At 51.4% G+C, this 17400-nt stretch overlaps 4 protein-coding genes across 4 annotated transcripts; 2 read left to right on the top strand and 2 right to left on the bottom strand.

The window, feature by feature from the left end:
• Window positions 1-1194: 1194 nt before the first annotated feature.
• J4E82_009252 (uncharacterized protein) lies at window positions 1195-2157 on the top strand (the record flags this gene model as incomplete). The annotated part of the gene is made up of 1 exon (XM_051735477.1): window positions 1195-2157. One exon carries the CDS (start codon window positions 1195-1197, stop codon window positions 2155-2157), a length of 963 nt encoding a protein of 320 aa, XP_051584731.1.
• Window positions 2158-2676: 519 nt separating this feature from the next.
• Window positions 2677-9220, top strand: J4E82_009251 (uncharacterized protein; the record flags this gene model as incomplete). Its single annotated transcript, XM_051735476.1, has 4 exons — window positions 2677-2723; window positions 2787-4697; window positions 5452-6698; window positions 6870-9220. 4 exons carry the CDS (start codon window positions 2677-2679, stop codon window positions 9218-9220), a joined length of 5556 nt encoding a protein of 1851 aa, XP_051584730.1.
• A 3878-nt stretch (window positions 9221-13098) lies between these two features.
• J4E82_009250 (uncharacterized protein) lies at window positions 13099-13863 on the bottom strand (the record flags this gene model as incomplete). The annotated part of the gene is made up of 2 exons (XM_051735475.1): window positions 13099-13683; window positions 13858-13863. The coding sequence occupies 2 exons, from the start codon at window positions 13861-13863 to the stop codon at window positions 13099-13101; spliced, it is 591 nt and encodes a 196-aa protein (XP_051584729.1).
• A 1432-nt stretch (window positions 13864-15295) lies between these two features.
• J4E82_009249 (uncharacterized protein) lies at window positions 15296-17114 on the bottom strand (the record flags this gene model as incomplete). Its single annotated transcript, XM_051735474.1, has 3 exons — window positions 15296-15329; window positions 15383-15949; window positions 16147-17114. 3 exons carry the CDS (start codon window positions 17112-17114, stop codon window positions 15296-15298), a joined length of 1569 nt encoding a protein of 522 aa, XP_051584728.1.
• Between the last annotated feature and the right edge of the window lie 286 nt (window positions 17115-17400).

Here is a 17400-nt window from a genome sequence, read left to right as displayed (position 1 = left end):
GGAGAGTCAAGACCCTGGCGACTCTATTATGGTCGGTGAAATGTGTATAGCATCTTGAGTGAACGCAGTGATGCGGGGCAGCATCTCATATAATATGCAGCCGGCGATCTGCCAGCCACGCGTTTTCAGCTCTGTCTAGACTCTGCGGGTCGTTAGCGGTGGCTTAGCTGTGGTGTTGAAGTGGGGGATCCCGCTGCATGAACCAATGAGACGCGCCAGCCGGGCCGATGCCAATCTGGTAAAGCTCGTCGATTGCTAGCAACAGTTTCTGTTCATGACAAGGGCGCTAGCAACAAGCAAGTCGGGAGTTGTAGCAGTCTTGGTTCTTTGACCGTGTTTCCATTCTCCAAGTCTTAAACAGAATGGGTGATTACCGAGTTGCTCATGGACCACAACCCTCAGGCCTGTAATGTACCATCGCCAATCTGATCATATTGACTCGATGGACATCAGGTCGAGATATGTAAGGATCAGACTGGAACCATCAGACGAGAAAATTCTATGCGACTGTTCCTGCGTCGATACAGTTTGATGCCCTGCGGATCAGGCCGGTAGCCAAGGCGACACACCTTGTACACATCTCATGATCGACCGGGATGAACCGTAGTGCAAGGTATCGTAAGGTTTGTATCTTCCGAGTTCACCTTTGGAGACTAGACACCGTCATCTTGTACGACTAAGCCGACTTCAGGCTATATTGGACAGACAGGTGAAAAGGAAAGACAATCGTTGACCGGTGACCGGGAGCTTCGGGCCCGTTGTTCACCAGAGATGCAGGCGAAGATGCATCTTCCTGTTGGATCTACAGCCTCAACATGGTCATATGTGCACCAAAAGTCTGGAAGACCCAATTATCTTGCAGGAGAATAGCCAAGTGGGGTGTGAGAGAGTCGAGGTGAAACGTGCCATGCGTTTCAGTGATGCTTGGTTGCTGCTGGCAAGATGTTGGTGGGGCAATGAGCTGTTGCCCCTCCTTGCCGCAAGCACCTCGCAGGTCCCTTCTAGAACAAGTAGTTGGATACACTTAACGTACGTTGTCCCCGATTGATCGCCTGCCTCTTCCCATCTAACGTTGAGTTGCAATTGCAGACTCGAGCAATCAGTCAATCAATCAACGCCACAAACAATTCGTGTAAAGTCGATACGTACTGTACCCCTCCACACCCCGAGCTATCACAACACATCGTCGTCATCATGGTCGAGCGCACGAACAAGCCCTCAGCGTTGAACGCGCCCACACCTTCAGCGCCCGGCCCACAAGTCGACATTGTCGGAGAGGGTGGAAGCCAAAAGGTCGTGGCAAGGTTGCCGTCTGGCGAGAGCATCGAGGTGCTGCTCTTCGGAGCTACCGTTACTAGCTGGAAGAGCAACGGCGGACAGACTGAGAACCTCTGGCTGAGCGATGCGGCTGACGTGACGGGCAAGAAGCCTGTACGAGGTGGTATCCCCGTCGTATTCCCCGTCTTCGGTCCTCCGCCCAAGGACGGACACGCCACGTCGTCGCTGCCCCAACATGGCTTTGCTCGTGCATCGCGCTGGGAGTACATGGGCAAGTCGACTGCCGAAGACGCTCTCGACTCCAACTCGGTCAAGCTCGACTTTGGCCTCGACCGTCAATCGCTTAGCGACGAGTCGCGCAAGGCATGGCCGCTGGACTTTGGACTCGTATACAGCGTCACACTTAGCAAGGACAGTCTACAGGCCGTCCTCACAGTCCGCAACGAAGGCGAGGAGAGCTTCGAGTTCCAGTTCCTACTCCATACGTACTTTCGAATTCAAGACGTGTCTAAGATTGCCATCACGGGCTTGTCTGGCACCGAGTACATTGACAAAGTGCTCAATGCTTCTACACACACACAGAGCGACAACCAGCTCAAGATCACAGGCGAGACGGACCGCGTGTACAAGGACATCAAGCAGGATACCACATCGATTACTGAAGACGGCAAGCCTCGCTTCGACGTGATCCGCGACAACGTCAAGGACACGGTCACGTGGAACCCGTGGATCGAGAAGGCCAAGGCCATGGGCGACTTCTCCCCAGACGACGGCTACAAGAACATGGTGTGTGTCGAGATTGGTGCTGTCGATGGGTGGCAGAGGCTGGAGAAGGGCGAGGTGTGGGAGGGTGGCATGTTGGTCAAGAGCCACTTGTAGGGGGGAGAGACACTGAGGGGGGAGAGACACTGAAGAGGGAGAGCGACTGATAGACTAGAGCAAATATTCGAAATTAATGCGTGAGTCTGGCCGCTTGATGTTGTGCACTTTGTTTGCGCTGAGACCCTTGCCAGCTGGGTCGCCCTTGCCGTCCCACAACTCCCCGCCAAAACTTGCGCGCGCCGCCCAAACAAGAGACGACTCCATGACAACAGTCAGCGCTACCTGAGGGACAGTGTCATGCTACTTGTACACGACAATCGCGACGCAGCTCGCAACGCCTTCAGTCACCGTCTTTGGGCCATCGACTGAGGTCCCTGCCGATATCTCTACACCTCTACAGCTTCCCCGCACCGCGCGAGGTGCTACGACTGCACGCATCACAGGTAACTAGGTGGAGACGGCTACGTCAGTTATTGTTTGCATAGGCGAAAAACTACAGCACATCGCCGGATAGTCAAAGACGTTGCGCCGTCCTCTGAAGCTGGCGGCCAGGCCGACGTCGCAAGTCGCACCAACATGTCACTGATTCCATACGCCCCAGCCGAGTCGCGCGAGATTGTACTGTAGGTACCCATAGCAGTCTGGTGAGTAGGAGGGCAGTGATGACCAGAGGCTAACGGCTACAGTCGCCATGGTTCCGCCGTCGTCGTCTACGACCAGCGCTCGAAACAACTCTCCCTGCGCGATGCTTCCCACGCAACCGACATTGGCTCCACCTCATGCCCTTACTGCCACCGACCCTACCGCGAACCGTCGCCGCATTCGGAACACGATAGCGATGAGCCAGAGCATGCCGTGCCAGGCATCCCCGCGGAAAATGGCTTCGTCAATCCCGCCTACTTCCAAATGCTGCGTCGGAGCCAGCCAGGCTCAACAGAGCCGTCGCGACCCTCGTCGCCACACAAACAATTGACGCCTGCACCCATGCGCATGAACAGCTTTCAAGCACCAGAAGGAACCGAGTTTGTCGGGAGCACACCGGTGCAGCCTGCTAGGAGCCAGGGCATTTCCGCTCGGGCCTTTAGTCCAAACTATTTCAAAGACTTCTTTGTAGAAGAGCGGGAGCTGGGCAGAGGCGGCAAGGGCGTGGTTCTGCTGGTGCAGCATGTTCTCGATGGCGTGCATCTGGGCAAGTTTGCATGCAAGCGCGTGCCGGTGGGCGACGACCATGAATGGCTAGAGAAGGTGTTGATAGAAGTCCAACTACTCCAGACCTTGTCCCACCAGAACCTAGTGTCCTACCGCCACGTGTGGTTAGAAGACTACCAGATATCCAGCTTTGGACCGAGCGTGCCTTGCGCTTTCATACTGCAACAGTACTGCAACGGCGGCGATCTCCATAGCTATATCCTCGACTCGGCCAAAACTTCCATCACAAAAGAGCAGATGAAGGAGCGACTGCGGCGGAGGTCCAAGGGTCGGTTGGAGGATCCAGAGGACGTGCATGGTCCGCGTCGCATGCACTTTGAAGAGATTATTTCCTTTTTCAAAGACATTACGTCTGGACTGAGCCACCTGCACGCCAACGGCTATATCCACCGGGATCTGAAACCCAGTAATTGTCTACTCCATCGAACTGGCCGTAAAGTCAAAGTCCTAGTTAGCGACTTTGGAGAAGTACAGTCAGCATCCGGAACCAGGAATTCTACGGGCGCGACTGGAACGATTTCGTATTGCGCGCCGGAAGTGCTGAGGCAAGAGAGACCGGGTGGTGCGTTTGGCAACTTCACCACGAAGAGTGATATCTTTTCGCTTGGCATGATTGTCTACTTTATGTGTTTTGCGCGACTTCCGTATCGGAATGCGGATGGTGTTGATGAGGATAACGAGGACCTAGACCAGTTGCGTGCTGAGATATCGACTTGGGCGGGCATCGACGACGAACAACGCGTTCGATCGGATTTGCCTGAGAAGCTGTACAGGAGTTTGAAGAGGCTTCTTGCTATCAACCCTGATGAACGGCCTGGCGCAGAAGAAATTTTACACGTGCTAAAGTCGCCTCTAGTTTTCGACGAGTACAATGCATCTACATACCCCGCCCCATCTGGTCTGGACGAGTTCAGTCCGCGCATCTCGAGAGCTGACACACCCAGCCCGTCGCCAACCCAGGGCAACAAGAAGAGCAGGGGCGTAAACTACACACGGCCAGGACGATCCCATCTTAGTGCTACCGTCGTGGATCGGTCGCCTAGTCCGTCGCGTCCAGAATTCATGAGGAGGCAGTCATCAGAAGATGGAGCCGTCATTCTGAGGAGAGGAAGCAAGCTGGAGTTTCCACCACCGCAGCCTTCTGGAGGGAGAACGCCGAGTCCGCAACGGTTGATGTTACCTCCACCACTACCACCCACGACATTAGCAAGGTTCTACAGACATGTCAAGGATCCTGCGGTTGTCAATGCGGCAAAGATTGTGCTGTTTTGTGCAAAGGCCTACAGTCTGCTTTCTCCTTGTCAGCCTTTTGCAGCAGATGCGCGAGTACTGTACCCGCTACTTTGCATGGCGTCACTCGACTTCTTCCGTGTTGGCGGGTTAGGTGGGTTGGGACGCTCGGCCCTGCTTTTGTGCGCGCATTTGGTGGTGGTGGGTGTGACTTGGAAAGTGGATAGGCTGTGTGCTGGGAGGAGTGTGGCTTGGGATGGAATGTAGCGACGACTGGGCATGACTTTCTTCCTGCAGCTGTTGTTGTGGGTATCAGGAAGACATGTTCTATGATCCGTGTCTGTGGTATGCAAAACGAACAAGGTGTTTGAAAAGGGCGCAAAGGACATGTGGTCGTTGGGCTTGGTGCATTTGAACTTGTGATACCTCTGTAGTACTGATATTGCGCATTAAAACAGTTGTAGATATGCTTATGGTATAGAGCACACGTCGGTGAATTTTAGAACTAATTGCTGAGAAACGCTTATCAAAGGGAGAAGACTATATCACGATGGTCTTGTACTGTAGTTCCAAACATCGCCGTGCTTGCATTTCGGCAGCATTACCATCGTAGCAGTATATTCATTTTGCTTGGTGCGAGAGCGCGTCGGTGGCTGGAGTGGGGCCAGGGTTCGTTAGCTTTGTTTTGGAGTAAACACGCCGACCCGCTTCTATCTTCGACACTGAATCATCGCACTTTCCCACACAACGCGCCCCATCATACTTGGGCTGGCAATCTTTTCTGTCTTTCTTGGAGGTAATTATACAGCTGAGGTAGATCTTTACAAAGCATCCTTTCGAGATAGCCTATTTACGTACGTGTTTGACACGCGACGCGCATCCCACGATTTGAGATTGCCCGCGCGGCCTCAGGATTCCAACACGCAACATGCAGTCCTCTCCTCCCATGAGCGAAGGGAAAGCGCGCGCTATCAGAGAACTCTCACGCAGTCTCAGTCACAGCCCTAGAAATATCACATCGCCCTCACCACCACCCAGCGACTCGAATCCCACGCAGCGGTCGGGTTTCGGCACCAACACGTCTCAATTCTTTGACGACCCAGACATTCTCATGTCCACACAACACAACATCGCGGAAGACACCAACACACTACCGGGATATCCGCGGATTCGTTCAACCGCGAAGAAGATGAATACTTGGGCTCCGTTCCGTTCCGAGCAGGTCCAGCCCGACACGTCCATGGTCAACAAGGAGTTTGGCGACTTTGACCACAGCATCTCCGACGAGGAGAGCATGGCCATCGAGCAGGCGCGAGGTAACCGCAGCAACCGCGGTACCCCCAGCAAGATGAGCTCCCAGTTCAACAGCCTCTACGACATCACACCCCCCACCAACAGATCGCGTAAATCATATCAGGCAGACACTGGCAGCCTCCGACGTGACGCGGCGATCCGTCGCGCCTCGCGCAACGACCTGGACTACACTGCATCGCCGCGTCCTGCAAGCAAGCGCAATTCTCCCGCCCTCTCCACAAAGGAAAGCCGCAAGAGCACTTCACTTGCACAGCTGCACGCAAAGCTCTCCGAAGACGAGTCATCGTTCATGGAGCATCGACCACCAACACTGACCATGGAGTCCACCAAGAACACGCGCTGGGGCAACAGGAGCCGACAGACCTCTCTCCAAACCGACGGCAATGTCGATGCTCTTCCACAGCCAAAGGCTACACCTCGCTCAAGGCCTGCTACAGCGCAGAACGCGACTGCGCAGTCCTTCATCTTGCCTGATCTTCCCAATCTCACCGAGCTCGTCTCTGGCGTGTTCGACGATGGCACACCCGTCTTTTCCAAGACTGCACCATCACGGTCACGTTTTGCGGCTCCACCGTACGGCGGTCGCCGACCATCGCATATTCCCATCGATGGAGCGCCTATACCTGACGAGGAAAAGGCCATCTTCGCTGCTCTCCAGCAGCTGCAGGAGAAGATTGCGGACATGGAGCGCGAGCGTGAAGACAAAGACAAGAAGATTGATGAGCAAGAGCTGGAATTGATCGAGCTGAGAGCGACTACGCAAGCTCAGGAGAAGCTCCGGCGAAGTGACAGCGCGCAAGACTCTGACGCTGGCGGAAAAAGCGGCTGGAAGGTCGAAAAGACACGTAAGTTGCCGTCCCCCATGTCTGTTCCTCCCTGCACAATATGATGTCGAATGTTATCATTCAGTTATCCCTGTCTGAAAACTATTGTTGAAAACTTACTATTCTGATTTGCGTCTATCATCACCCTCCTGCAAAACACGAAAGTTCCGGGACTTTACTGACAACGAGCAGGCCTTGACGCGACTGTACAGACCCTCCGAACGAAGCTCGATCGCGCCGACCGCAAATCCGCCGTCCTCGAAATCGAGAAGAAACGTCTGAGCACCGAACGGGATAACATGGCCAATCAGCTGGGTGTCGCGTTCCAGACTTGCGAGGAGCTCAAGATCGAGAAGAACGCCTTGACCAAGGAAAACGATCAACTCCGCCAGGAAATTGACACCCTTCGCGCCGAGAACGAATCGCTGCGCGATCAACTCGAACAAGACTTGTCTCACCACCGAGAAGAGACGATCCAGCTCCGCCAACAGTTTGACCAAGCCGCAAACGCAACTCAGAGGGAGAACGCGAACCTGCACGCAGAGCTGGCTCGTGTGCGCGCTCAGCAGGACGAAAACACACAGCAATTGACTCGCAGAGACATGGAGCTGCGCAAGGCACGTCAAGAGCACGCCGAGTACGCGAGATTGAAGTTCGACCATGAGTTACTCAAGGCCCAGGTTGAGGAACTGAAGAGGAAGCGCGAAGAGGATATCAGGCGTTGGGAGAGGCAAGAAGAGAGTTTGAGAGCAAAGGTTGGGAGGCGGGACGATACTATTCGGCTGTTTGAGGATACGACGACTCAAGAGCGTACAAATGAAGCTATGCGTCTAGACAACGAGAATCTCCGAAACGAACTCCGAGAACTCCAAGCCCAGCAAGACGAGGAGAATGAGGAGTGGGCGAGGAGAGAGGCGGAACTACAGCGCAAGATTCGACAGCGTGAGATTGCTGTAAGGAAAGCCAGGGTAGAGAACGATACCGAGCACATCTTCGAAGACAAGCCTAGCTATCGCCGCGAAGATACACGGACGCGTATCAGGAATCGTGTTCAGCAGGAGGTCCGTAACAGCAAGATTGCCAGCCAGGAAAGCCCACGGAAGTCGTTCACCGGACATTCGAGGTTCTCAACTCGCAGCTTTTCCGCATCTGTCCCAGCCGATAAGCATGCGCACGCAGAGAGCGATGTAGAATCTACCACCGATCTTTCTCTTGCGCCACGCTCCACTCTGCGTATCTCACGAAACCCTGCTTCTTCTGCTAGGCAGACGACGATGACGGTTCAACCCCCCACTGATCTGAGCCTCACGGAGTTGAGCTTCTTCCCCCAGGAGGAAATTGCGCGGTTGAGGCGCGAGCTGGAGGAACAGCGTGCGAATGAGCGGGCTGGTAAAACTCAAACTGGAGAGCAGATGAGGGAAGACACTGTGAGGAGTCAGCGACAGACTCGCGAGGATACAGGGCGGTCTGTGGCAAGTGCAAAGAGCACATCGCATTCGCGTCGACCCTCTCTCGTACGCAAGTCTAGCCTCAAAGACACCACACAGCGCACCACCACCACGCACTTTGACGAAGACACAGGCAAGCTGTCCCATGCAGATACCGCCGCCGACGACGCCGATGCCGAAGCAACGCAAACTCGCCAGTCAGCCATGTCTGATGCTTCGATGCTCAGCAACACTGGAAGGCGAAGGCGGAGCGCGCCTGCCACGGAAATGACCAGTGCGTTTATCCTACCGGATATCAAACTTGCTTCTTCCACTACTACCGGAGTGAAAACACACACTACTGCTACTACCACCAAGCCCGTCATCAGCAAGGAACACGACAATGACAATTGCACCGTGTGCCGCCGCGAGGGTTACACGACGGCTACTGCTGCTCTCGTTGTACCCAAGTTGGTCAAAGTGTCGGAACGCTCAACCGCCGATGAAACAGATGCTACGATGCGGCCCGTGCAATCACCAAGGGAGGCTCTGGCAACGGTTGTCAAGGGACTCAATGATGAGCGCATACACTTGACTGCCGAACTAGCCGTTCAGCAAGCTATGCTGAGCGAGCATGACCCTAGTCTGGGTAAGAGACGCCGCGCGGCTATCGACGTCAGTATCCAAGATTTGTTGCGCAGGCTATCTTGGTTGGACCAGCAGATTTACAGGCTGCATGATGTGCTCGAGGGACAGGAAGATGTTACTGAGGAGGAGGTTGAAGAGCTTACTATCCAAGCTGTTAATAAGGCTGCCCCTGCCCCTGCCCCTGCTGCTGCTGCTGCTCAGAAGGAGAAGAAGAAGAAGGTTACTATTCGGAGCTTTGTGTCTGAACATGAAGTCTCGGACTGCGATCATCACGGTGAGGATGGCGGTGATGAGAGTGTCGAGTTTAGAAGAGGTGGTCGAGGCAAGACAGATGAGGAGAGTGGGGATGAGGAGGAGGAGCGTTCGCTGGAGTTGCCGTGGGAGGGGTTTGGGGATGATGGGGAGAGTTTGGGCATGGAGGGGGATGTTAGTTTTAATGCGCTCGCGGGGTGGAGGGGTGTACATTAGATAAGGAAGGCTTTGGAAGGACGGGTTGTTGTTTGGATGAAAGGGTTTGTTGCCTTTTAGAGGATGGATATGACGAGGGTTTTTTTGCATTGTTATGGGTGTTTGGGTTATTGGGTTTCGGGATATTGGGTATAGGGCATGTCGGCGTCTTTTTCCTTGGTCCTCTTCTGGTTGTTGGACTTTGGGTTTTCTACCTGTTCGCTCTTCTTGTTTCCTCTTCTTTGGCTTTTTGTCGTCTCAGCACCATGGCACATAGCCTAGCTCTTGTCCTTTTTGGCTTGAGACCTTGACTCACCTTTTGGGTTCGAGTTGGTTTCGCTGAATGAGATGGGACTGGCGTGTGTTTTAGTGTTGAGACGTGGAGTAGTCTGAATTAAGAATGAAATGCACCAAGAATATTTGCATCATGATCACATACCTTCTTCTCTTACATAACGGTCGTTCTTGTTTGCTCATCTGGTCGCTTCACCTTCAGGCTGGTGGCGGAGGGGAAGGTATAAGCGAGCTTACATTCTAGGCAGCAACTGCACGACCCAATCTTCCCTCCTTAACCTCAGCATAGTATTCGCCGACTCTACAATCACCTGTGGCTTGTTCATCCTTCACTTGGCAAGTTCCCTGCACGTATTACATCGTGATCATGAGGTTGGAATGTTCTGATAGTTGAAAAGGGCAACCACGCATGACTGGAGCCTGATCAGATACCATGTCTGACCACGCTATCTCTAGATCTGCACACTCCAATGTAGTATTGAACAGGCTTTGTATCGGTAGCTGAGATGTAACTGACTGCTTGCAGCTTGAGGAACCCAAGGCGGCCTCTGTAGATGGGGACTCCATTTGCGAAACGTGTCACAAGATCGACTTCAAGCGTCTACTCAAAGATTCCAGATATGCCGACCATTCCGATGGGATTCTGATCACGAATAAGCAATATTCTACTGGATGCAAGCTCTGCAGTCTGATTTTTCGAGGCACCCCTGTATGTGAGTTAGGGAAGATGTTCTGGCTTAGGGTATCTGAGGTTCCGGGGTTGAAATTCGAAGACATTAATCAGCATTCAATGCTACATTCAGATCGGGAGAACCTTGCGGTGGATGCTGATGCTCTAGGCACTGTCGAGCTGAAGCTTTGCGTAGAAGTGGGGGGTTCTGACTGCTCTCGACTTGACCCCGTTTTTTGTAGGCTGGCTAGCGATGTCTCGCAGTGTTTGGAATGTGCTCAACCTGTACAGAGGATCTGGGACTACCACAAGGCGCGCTTATGGCTAGATGTCTGCGTAAGATGTCACGAGTTCGCCTGTGAACCGGACTCACTCCCCATCCCGGCGATGAACCTGATAGATTGTGAGGAAATGGTTATTGTAAAAGCATCTCCACAGATGCCGTGGCTGGCACTGAGTTACGTATGGGGTATCAATTACCAAACTGAAGATCTTGCAGGATATCGCGCTGGATCAAGCCTGCCTTTGGTGGAAATTCCTCGCACAATCAGAGACGCCATTGTTGTTACGTTGCAGCTTGGATATCGATTCTTATGGGTTGACGAATACTGTATCGATCAAAACGACGAAATCCACCGAAAAGACCAAATCGACAAAATGGATCGAATCTATCGTGGTGCAGATCTCACTGTCGTAGCTGCAGCTGGCATGGACAAAATGTACGGCTTACCAGGCGTGGGACCAACAACTCGTACAGAGGAAAATGTTGTGCGTATTGGGGATGTCATCGTATTCTCGAAAGGGATCATGCCACACATTGAAACTAGACAGTCGAAATGGTTCACTCGAGCATGGTAAGATGGCCCCAGGATTCCAAACTTTTGACAAAATCACTGATCTGGCTAACTTCGGCATGTGCAATCTGTAGGACCTTCCAAGAAGGATTCTTGAGTAAGCGTATGTTGGTTTTCACAGATCGCCAGGTATCGTTCTATTGCTCAGCAGACCATTGGATGGAAAGAACGGGGCGCCCTGATCCCAACAGATATGCCGCTCCTCCACATGCGTTCAACCTGCTCCTCCAGATGAATTTCCAACGCAAAATGTCTACGACATCATCTATTTGGACCTGGAATTACTTTGCAGTGATTCTGGAGATGTATAGCCAACGGCAAACTACCAAACATGCGGATACTCTGGATGCGTTCCAGGGTGTCATGAATCACGTTCGACAAGCACGACCAACTACTCAGCTGCTTTGTGGCCTACCTTTCTTCAGATGTTCAGAAAAAGTGTTCATGCAGTCATCTGAGGATCTCGTTTCCACTGCATTATCGTGGTTTTCGTACCCGAACGAGCTCGATTCACCCCAGAGGCATACTACATTCTCCTCATGGACTTGGGCTGGATGGAGTGGAGGAGCGAAGTTCTGGCGGCTTGACATCATAGAGGCTAGACACCAACCCTATCTACGGCGCGTACGACTAGAGTCACCTTCTGGACAGACTATTGTGTCTTCCACGACTTGCAAGGACGACATGCAAGGCGAGCTTGACACTGTAACGCTGGTTCAGTTCAATGCCCCCATGATACCAGCTACCAGCTTCTCTATCACAGATGATCTGCCCGACAATCGTCATCATTATCGGTATTCTGGCACCCTTGTAGAGATTCCCAAGTTCAGAGTTTCTGGTCGGAGGTTATATCACTCCAGCTATCCACGGAACTATTCATTCGAGCAGTTGGTTGAGAACATACGCACGGGTATATGGTCATGTTTGACGTTGTGTGCTGGAATTTGTAACGAACGCAATAGGGACATAGAGCACTCAATATTTGTACTTGTCGTTTGCTGGAAGGCCGATAGCGTAACTGCTGAGCGGATAGATTCGTTCTGCATACATACAGAGCTGGATGAGCTCTCAAGGCTCGGACCCGTCTTGAATGGGACTTGGACGTGGCGCCGTGTCAGACTGCTCTAACCACACTCACTCACGGTGTGACAGATATGAGCTCTCCAACATTCAAACCCACCGGGAACATCCCTTTATCTTCCATTTTGCCTTTTCAGCCTCACAAATACACGCCTAGAGTACTGAGAGATCTTCATATTACCCCTCTCACCGTCATGAGGTAGATATCTCCTGTGCTGCTAAATCCGCATACCCTTGACGAATGTTCTCGAACTCGCCACTAGCTTTCTGTGCACTTGTTTTCGAACTGTTAGCTTGTCGCTTCCATTGATTTCCTGTTTCAGGCGCCCCGAATCTCTGGTTATCTTTTTTCGTTCCAGGACTGCAAGGTCAATTTGAGGAGTCTATTTGATGTTGTCTGCGGTCTCAACACCTGCTGTTGATGGGTGATTTTGATGGACGCCAGGAAGTGTTCTTGATGCACGCATCAAACAGAAGCTGAAATAGTCCAGATCGAAATTGATCTGCATCTACCAAGGTAGCCATCTCACCTATTTCGATATACCAATTACTTGCTCGGATAATGCGCATGACTTGGTGATTCGATAAGAGAAGTGGGGAGTACGACAAAGCAAAAAGGCAGACTCTTGTTATAAGTTTATCATGGTCTCCGGATCATTCACAACTAGTCTAGATACCCCAAGTACAAAATGGCGGAACGCTCGCATATATCATGAAAGATAAGTGAGATGCGCGACGAAGTGATTAGCCGTGTTTCTTCCATGAAGGATGGTTTATGAGTGATACAGCTGTGGGTTTCACGCGTCCTGTGGTCAGCCTTGCTTGGAGCCTTGTGATACCATGTCGGGATGTCGGAATTTCAAGATGAATGGAGCGTATAGAAGAGGAGAAAGCGACATTTCCTGAAATATTGTTCATGTTGACAGCTTAGAAGCTGTTACACGTATCATGAATTATAAATTATCATACGCCTGATCTTTTTGAACCAATTTGAAGGCTTGTTAAACCCTAAATTTGGGATCGAAGGGAATGAGATCACAATCATCCTCGTTGTCGAAAGTCTCGAATTGTGATTCGCCTTTGCGGTAATCTTCTTCCGACACATCTAAGTCATCCGCCTTTTCGACTGTCTTCCAGACACCAAGGCTTCCAGAAGGTAGATTGATCGCTATCGGGCTAGCTGATCGCTCGCCATCCCGAGGACCAATGATGATAACACCATCCAATTCTGCCACATTACTTGGGAAGAACTGAACTCGACGGCAACGCGCTGTCCGCGGCAGTGTGATTTCGTTACTGGGCTGAGTGACCTTTGTTGCGGTGTGTCCCTTTTGTTCGCTCATAGAGCTTCGTGACGTCTTTAGGGGTAACCTGTACACGCAAATCCTGTCAGAGCTGCAGGTCATATAGACGTATTCTTCCTTCCAAGTTAGGCTAAACGGCTGGTCTGCCAGTCTGTCACGATGCCATTTGCCCAGTTCCACCTTCGTCTTCGCGAGCTCTTTTGGTGGGCGTACTGAAGGTCGCTTACTGGAAAGAGACCAAGAAGACAACATGATACTCAGGTCCGGCTGATCAACCGTTTTCTGATTCATGTGTGGCATAGGGATTGTTGCATAGACAGTGAGCGTATACAGAAATGTGCCGCAAGTGGAAAAGTGAGTGTCCACAGTCAACTCATACTCTATAATATCGGTCAGTGGATGAGACGTATGGGTCTATCTCATCAAACTTACCGAACCAGTTCCTTTTCCCCGTACCTCCATGGGTTGGCCGGATAAAGTACCTATTTTCCTCGATATCTGCGCACAGCATTTTCCAATCACCAAGGGGCCAGATCAGAAGGCTGTTGTAGGGATGGAAACATGGATGGGAATTGTACAAACACGGCCTTTTTGACCTAGGATCGTGATACCTGAACATCACTGGAGTGGCGCCATCAAGTCTTTCCACCACAATGCATATGTCTGAACGGCAGTCAACCAATCGCAGACCACCAAGGCGGCGTAGACGACCACGACTATGAAGTCGCGTTTTGTAAAGCTGATGGAATCGGTCATTGCACCAACGACCTTTCTTGAGGCACGTAACGCAGAGGTCATAAAAGTTCTCGCGTACGCAAATGACGCACTCATAGAACAGGCTCAATGGTTGAGCTTGACATGCGTCACAGACACGGTGATGAAGCTTTTTCTTTGTTCCAGTAATGTCCGCATATCTCTCTTCTGCTTGCTCGAATTCAGATGCTGATTCTGAAAAGGTCGAGTCGGCAGCAAGATGTGCTGTGGGTTGAGTCCTTAAGAAACCTGTAAACGATGGAAACGATGAGACTTCTGGAAGTGCTTCGGATTCGCTTCCTGAGTCTGATGAGCTCGGAGCATGCGTCAGTTTGCCTAATCCTTCAAGCTCTTCATTAGTACCATCACTACCCGATTCATCCGCTTCAGTTCCAGAGACAAAGCCCGAGCTTTCTTGTGAGTAATCAGTCACCGAGCTGCAAGACTGTGTCGGTGACTCAATACCAAAGGAAAACTGTGAAGCATCTTCCGATTGGAATCCATCCGTTACGGATGCATCATCATCAGAAGACCAAGACTGGCGGCGGTCAAAGAGGTCCTTCCGAAACCGTGATTCAGCTTCGACCAGTCTCCTGCGGCTCTTCACACGCCAATTGCCATAGACCTGTATGTTTTCCCAAAAGGGCGAGCCGTAAGCTTCTGCTTTGTCTTCCTCTTTGAGCCAATGGCCGTTATGTTCAACAAACTCAGCCAGTCCGATTCGAAGACGTTTATGGGAGGAGGTAAAGGCGATCGGTGGCACTCTTTCCGCTTGATCCGACGACGGAAATAGGTATATAGCTCTGGCAACCCCCGGATCGTACAGTTCCCATTTCGTTTCCGCCTTGGAAAACAAGAACTTTCGATGTGACACAGATCTTGGTGCGGAGTTCTGAAACGCCCACGTGTGCTCATATAGCTTCAGATCATCGTCGGACGTACTTCGAGGCGGTTAGCTCTGACAAGATAGGAAGCGGTATGAACTCACTCAGACTTGTAGACCCTCCAAACAGTAACAGTCAGTTTGTCCGTAAGCGTCACGTTACATAAGACTCTATCCGCGTTTTCGCTTGGATCAGATTCATCTTCAAGTACGAACGCCATCTGAAATCGCTGCAGAGGATGATGACGACGGAAGTAGTTAGTGGTACTCAAAGTGCTCCATAGACAACGGTCTATCTCGCCGTTGACGTTTTCACAGACACCCCTCTGTAGAAATGGGCCCCACTCTGCCAGGAATTCGTGGTAGTCGTTCCACAACTTCACATAAGCGCCGGAGACGAGGGATGCAGGAAGATTCTTCTTGATGTTCCTTTTCTTGGGGTCGTCACAATCCAAGTCCTGGATGAAATGCCCGGGGACGAATAGACTCTGAATCTGGATAGCCGTGATGAATTGAGGAGATCGTAAGAAACACTCAACAAGATGGGAGAAGCGGAGGTCGGGCTCAGGATCGTCTACATGCCGATACCAATACTTCGCGGCATACTGGAGGAACTTGTGTTTGCGAACGTCTTCAATACCGGCTCGAAATATGAGAGCGCTCTCTTTAGTCAACGTCCGCGCATATCGGTTCTGGAAGAGATAATTCAAGCAAGAATTTGCTAAGAATGTCGCATCAACCATTGGTGGTTGGCTCGAGTTGCCGGTCGTTGTTGACGAGCCTCTTTTGGGGTGATTCGAAACACTAAGAAGGTACAAATGCACTGACTGGTGTGCCAAGCGAAAAACACCATTGGTGTCTTTACTGTCCTTGGAGTAGTAGCGTACGAAGGGAACGCAGCGATTTTTGAGACTGTTAAAAAGAATCAAAGAATTGGGTGATATGTTGGGGAGTCCTGTTAGAGTGAAGCGGTCCTTTAAGCAGAAGGATGCTATAGCTTCTTGAAGCTCAGGGAAATGCAGAGGTCGCCTTGCGAACGTAAGAATCGACAAAATGGCCCTGTGCGCACATAAGTGTCATGACAAAAAGCGCCGTGCAGATAGGCTTACCGCGAATAACCTGTGCATTGGCGTTTTGTCTGATCGCTCATATCCAGATTCTGTAGCCGCTGGAGCGATTTGCTGTAAAGGTCCGAAAGATCACTGGGTAGACCTTTTTCAATGGTCTGCTTAACCTCTTCCACGCTGGCACAAGTGTTGATAGCTTCTGCCATCATCGCCGCCCATCGGAAGCTGTCGGCAGCCCTAGTCTTCAAGAGCAGTTTACCGACCTCTAGAGAGAGCCACGCACTCTCACCAAACTTCTCGGTGCCTAAGTGAGTCTCGATTGTTGCTTTCAAAAATTTGGCCACACTAGTGCGAGCCTGTATCTCCGGGATATTTAGCTCAACAACCGACGCTTTGCTCGCCATGAGATTATGGCCACCGACATCTTGTTCCAGCCATCCTCTGGTTCTGTCGTCAGACTGGCTACTGAACCAGAGCCGCACATTTGGTTCGGACTGAGCACATCGAAGTAAAAATCCGACCAGGTCTTTTGCTTCTTTCTCTTCGTTGTCCAATTGTTTGCGATTGACATCGTAGCTCAATTCGCTCGCTACTTCATTGATGCCATCGATGAAGAGAAATATTTTTCCGACTGCTGCTGCTGCGCGAAGCAGCTCCGTTACCAAACCCTTCATCTCCTCTGCATCTTGTCTAGCTCTGTTTCTGAAGCTGATCGCAGCTTCAGTCAGAGCTCTGCAATCGTCTACCCTCTTCAATAGTCCCGATGCTAATCGTTGGAGAACTTCGAGCTTTTGAAAGATGTGTCCGAAATGGACGAATTCGAAGACAGCTCCAGGTCTATCAGGCAGGTTCTGAACATGTTCGATGGCGGCGGAACTTAGGAATGTCTTTCCCACCCCAGACGGTCCAGTCAGCCAGAGACATGTATCGGATTCAGATTTGGCAATCCAAGATTGGAATCTAGTGTCATTGAGCAACCAATCGCAGGTCCCCTTATGATTGTTCATCATCTCGCAATTGTTCTTATGTTCATCCCGATTGCTGCTGTCTGTATTGCCTATCCAATCCCAAAGGGCGCGAATCCGATCGTCATCATGCTTGACAGCTGAAAGACCACTCCGAATCCTGTCACGAAGCCTTTTGTAGTTCACGTGTTCGGGGTGTGGAAATTTACATATATCCTCGTGGCGGACCCGATCCATCCGGAATATCCTTTCGTGGAGTATCAATGTATGGGCAGAGAGCCCTGGAGCTATCTGCGAACACTTAGAACGCACTTCAATGTGAGTTCTATCT

The sequence above is a fragment of the Alternaria postmessia genome (genome assembly GCF_024291825.1).
Source record: "Alternaria postmessia strain BMP 2775 chromosome Unknown scaffold_86, whole genome shotgun sequence".
Taxonomy (NCBI): Eukaryota; Fungi; Ascomycota; class Dothideomycetes; order Pleosporales; family Pleosporaceae; genus Alternaria; species Alternaria postmessia.
This window is presented reverse-complemented; position numbering and strand designations above follow the sequence as displayed.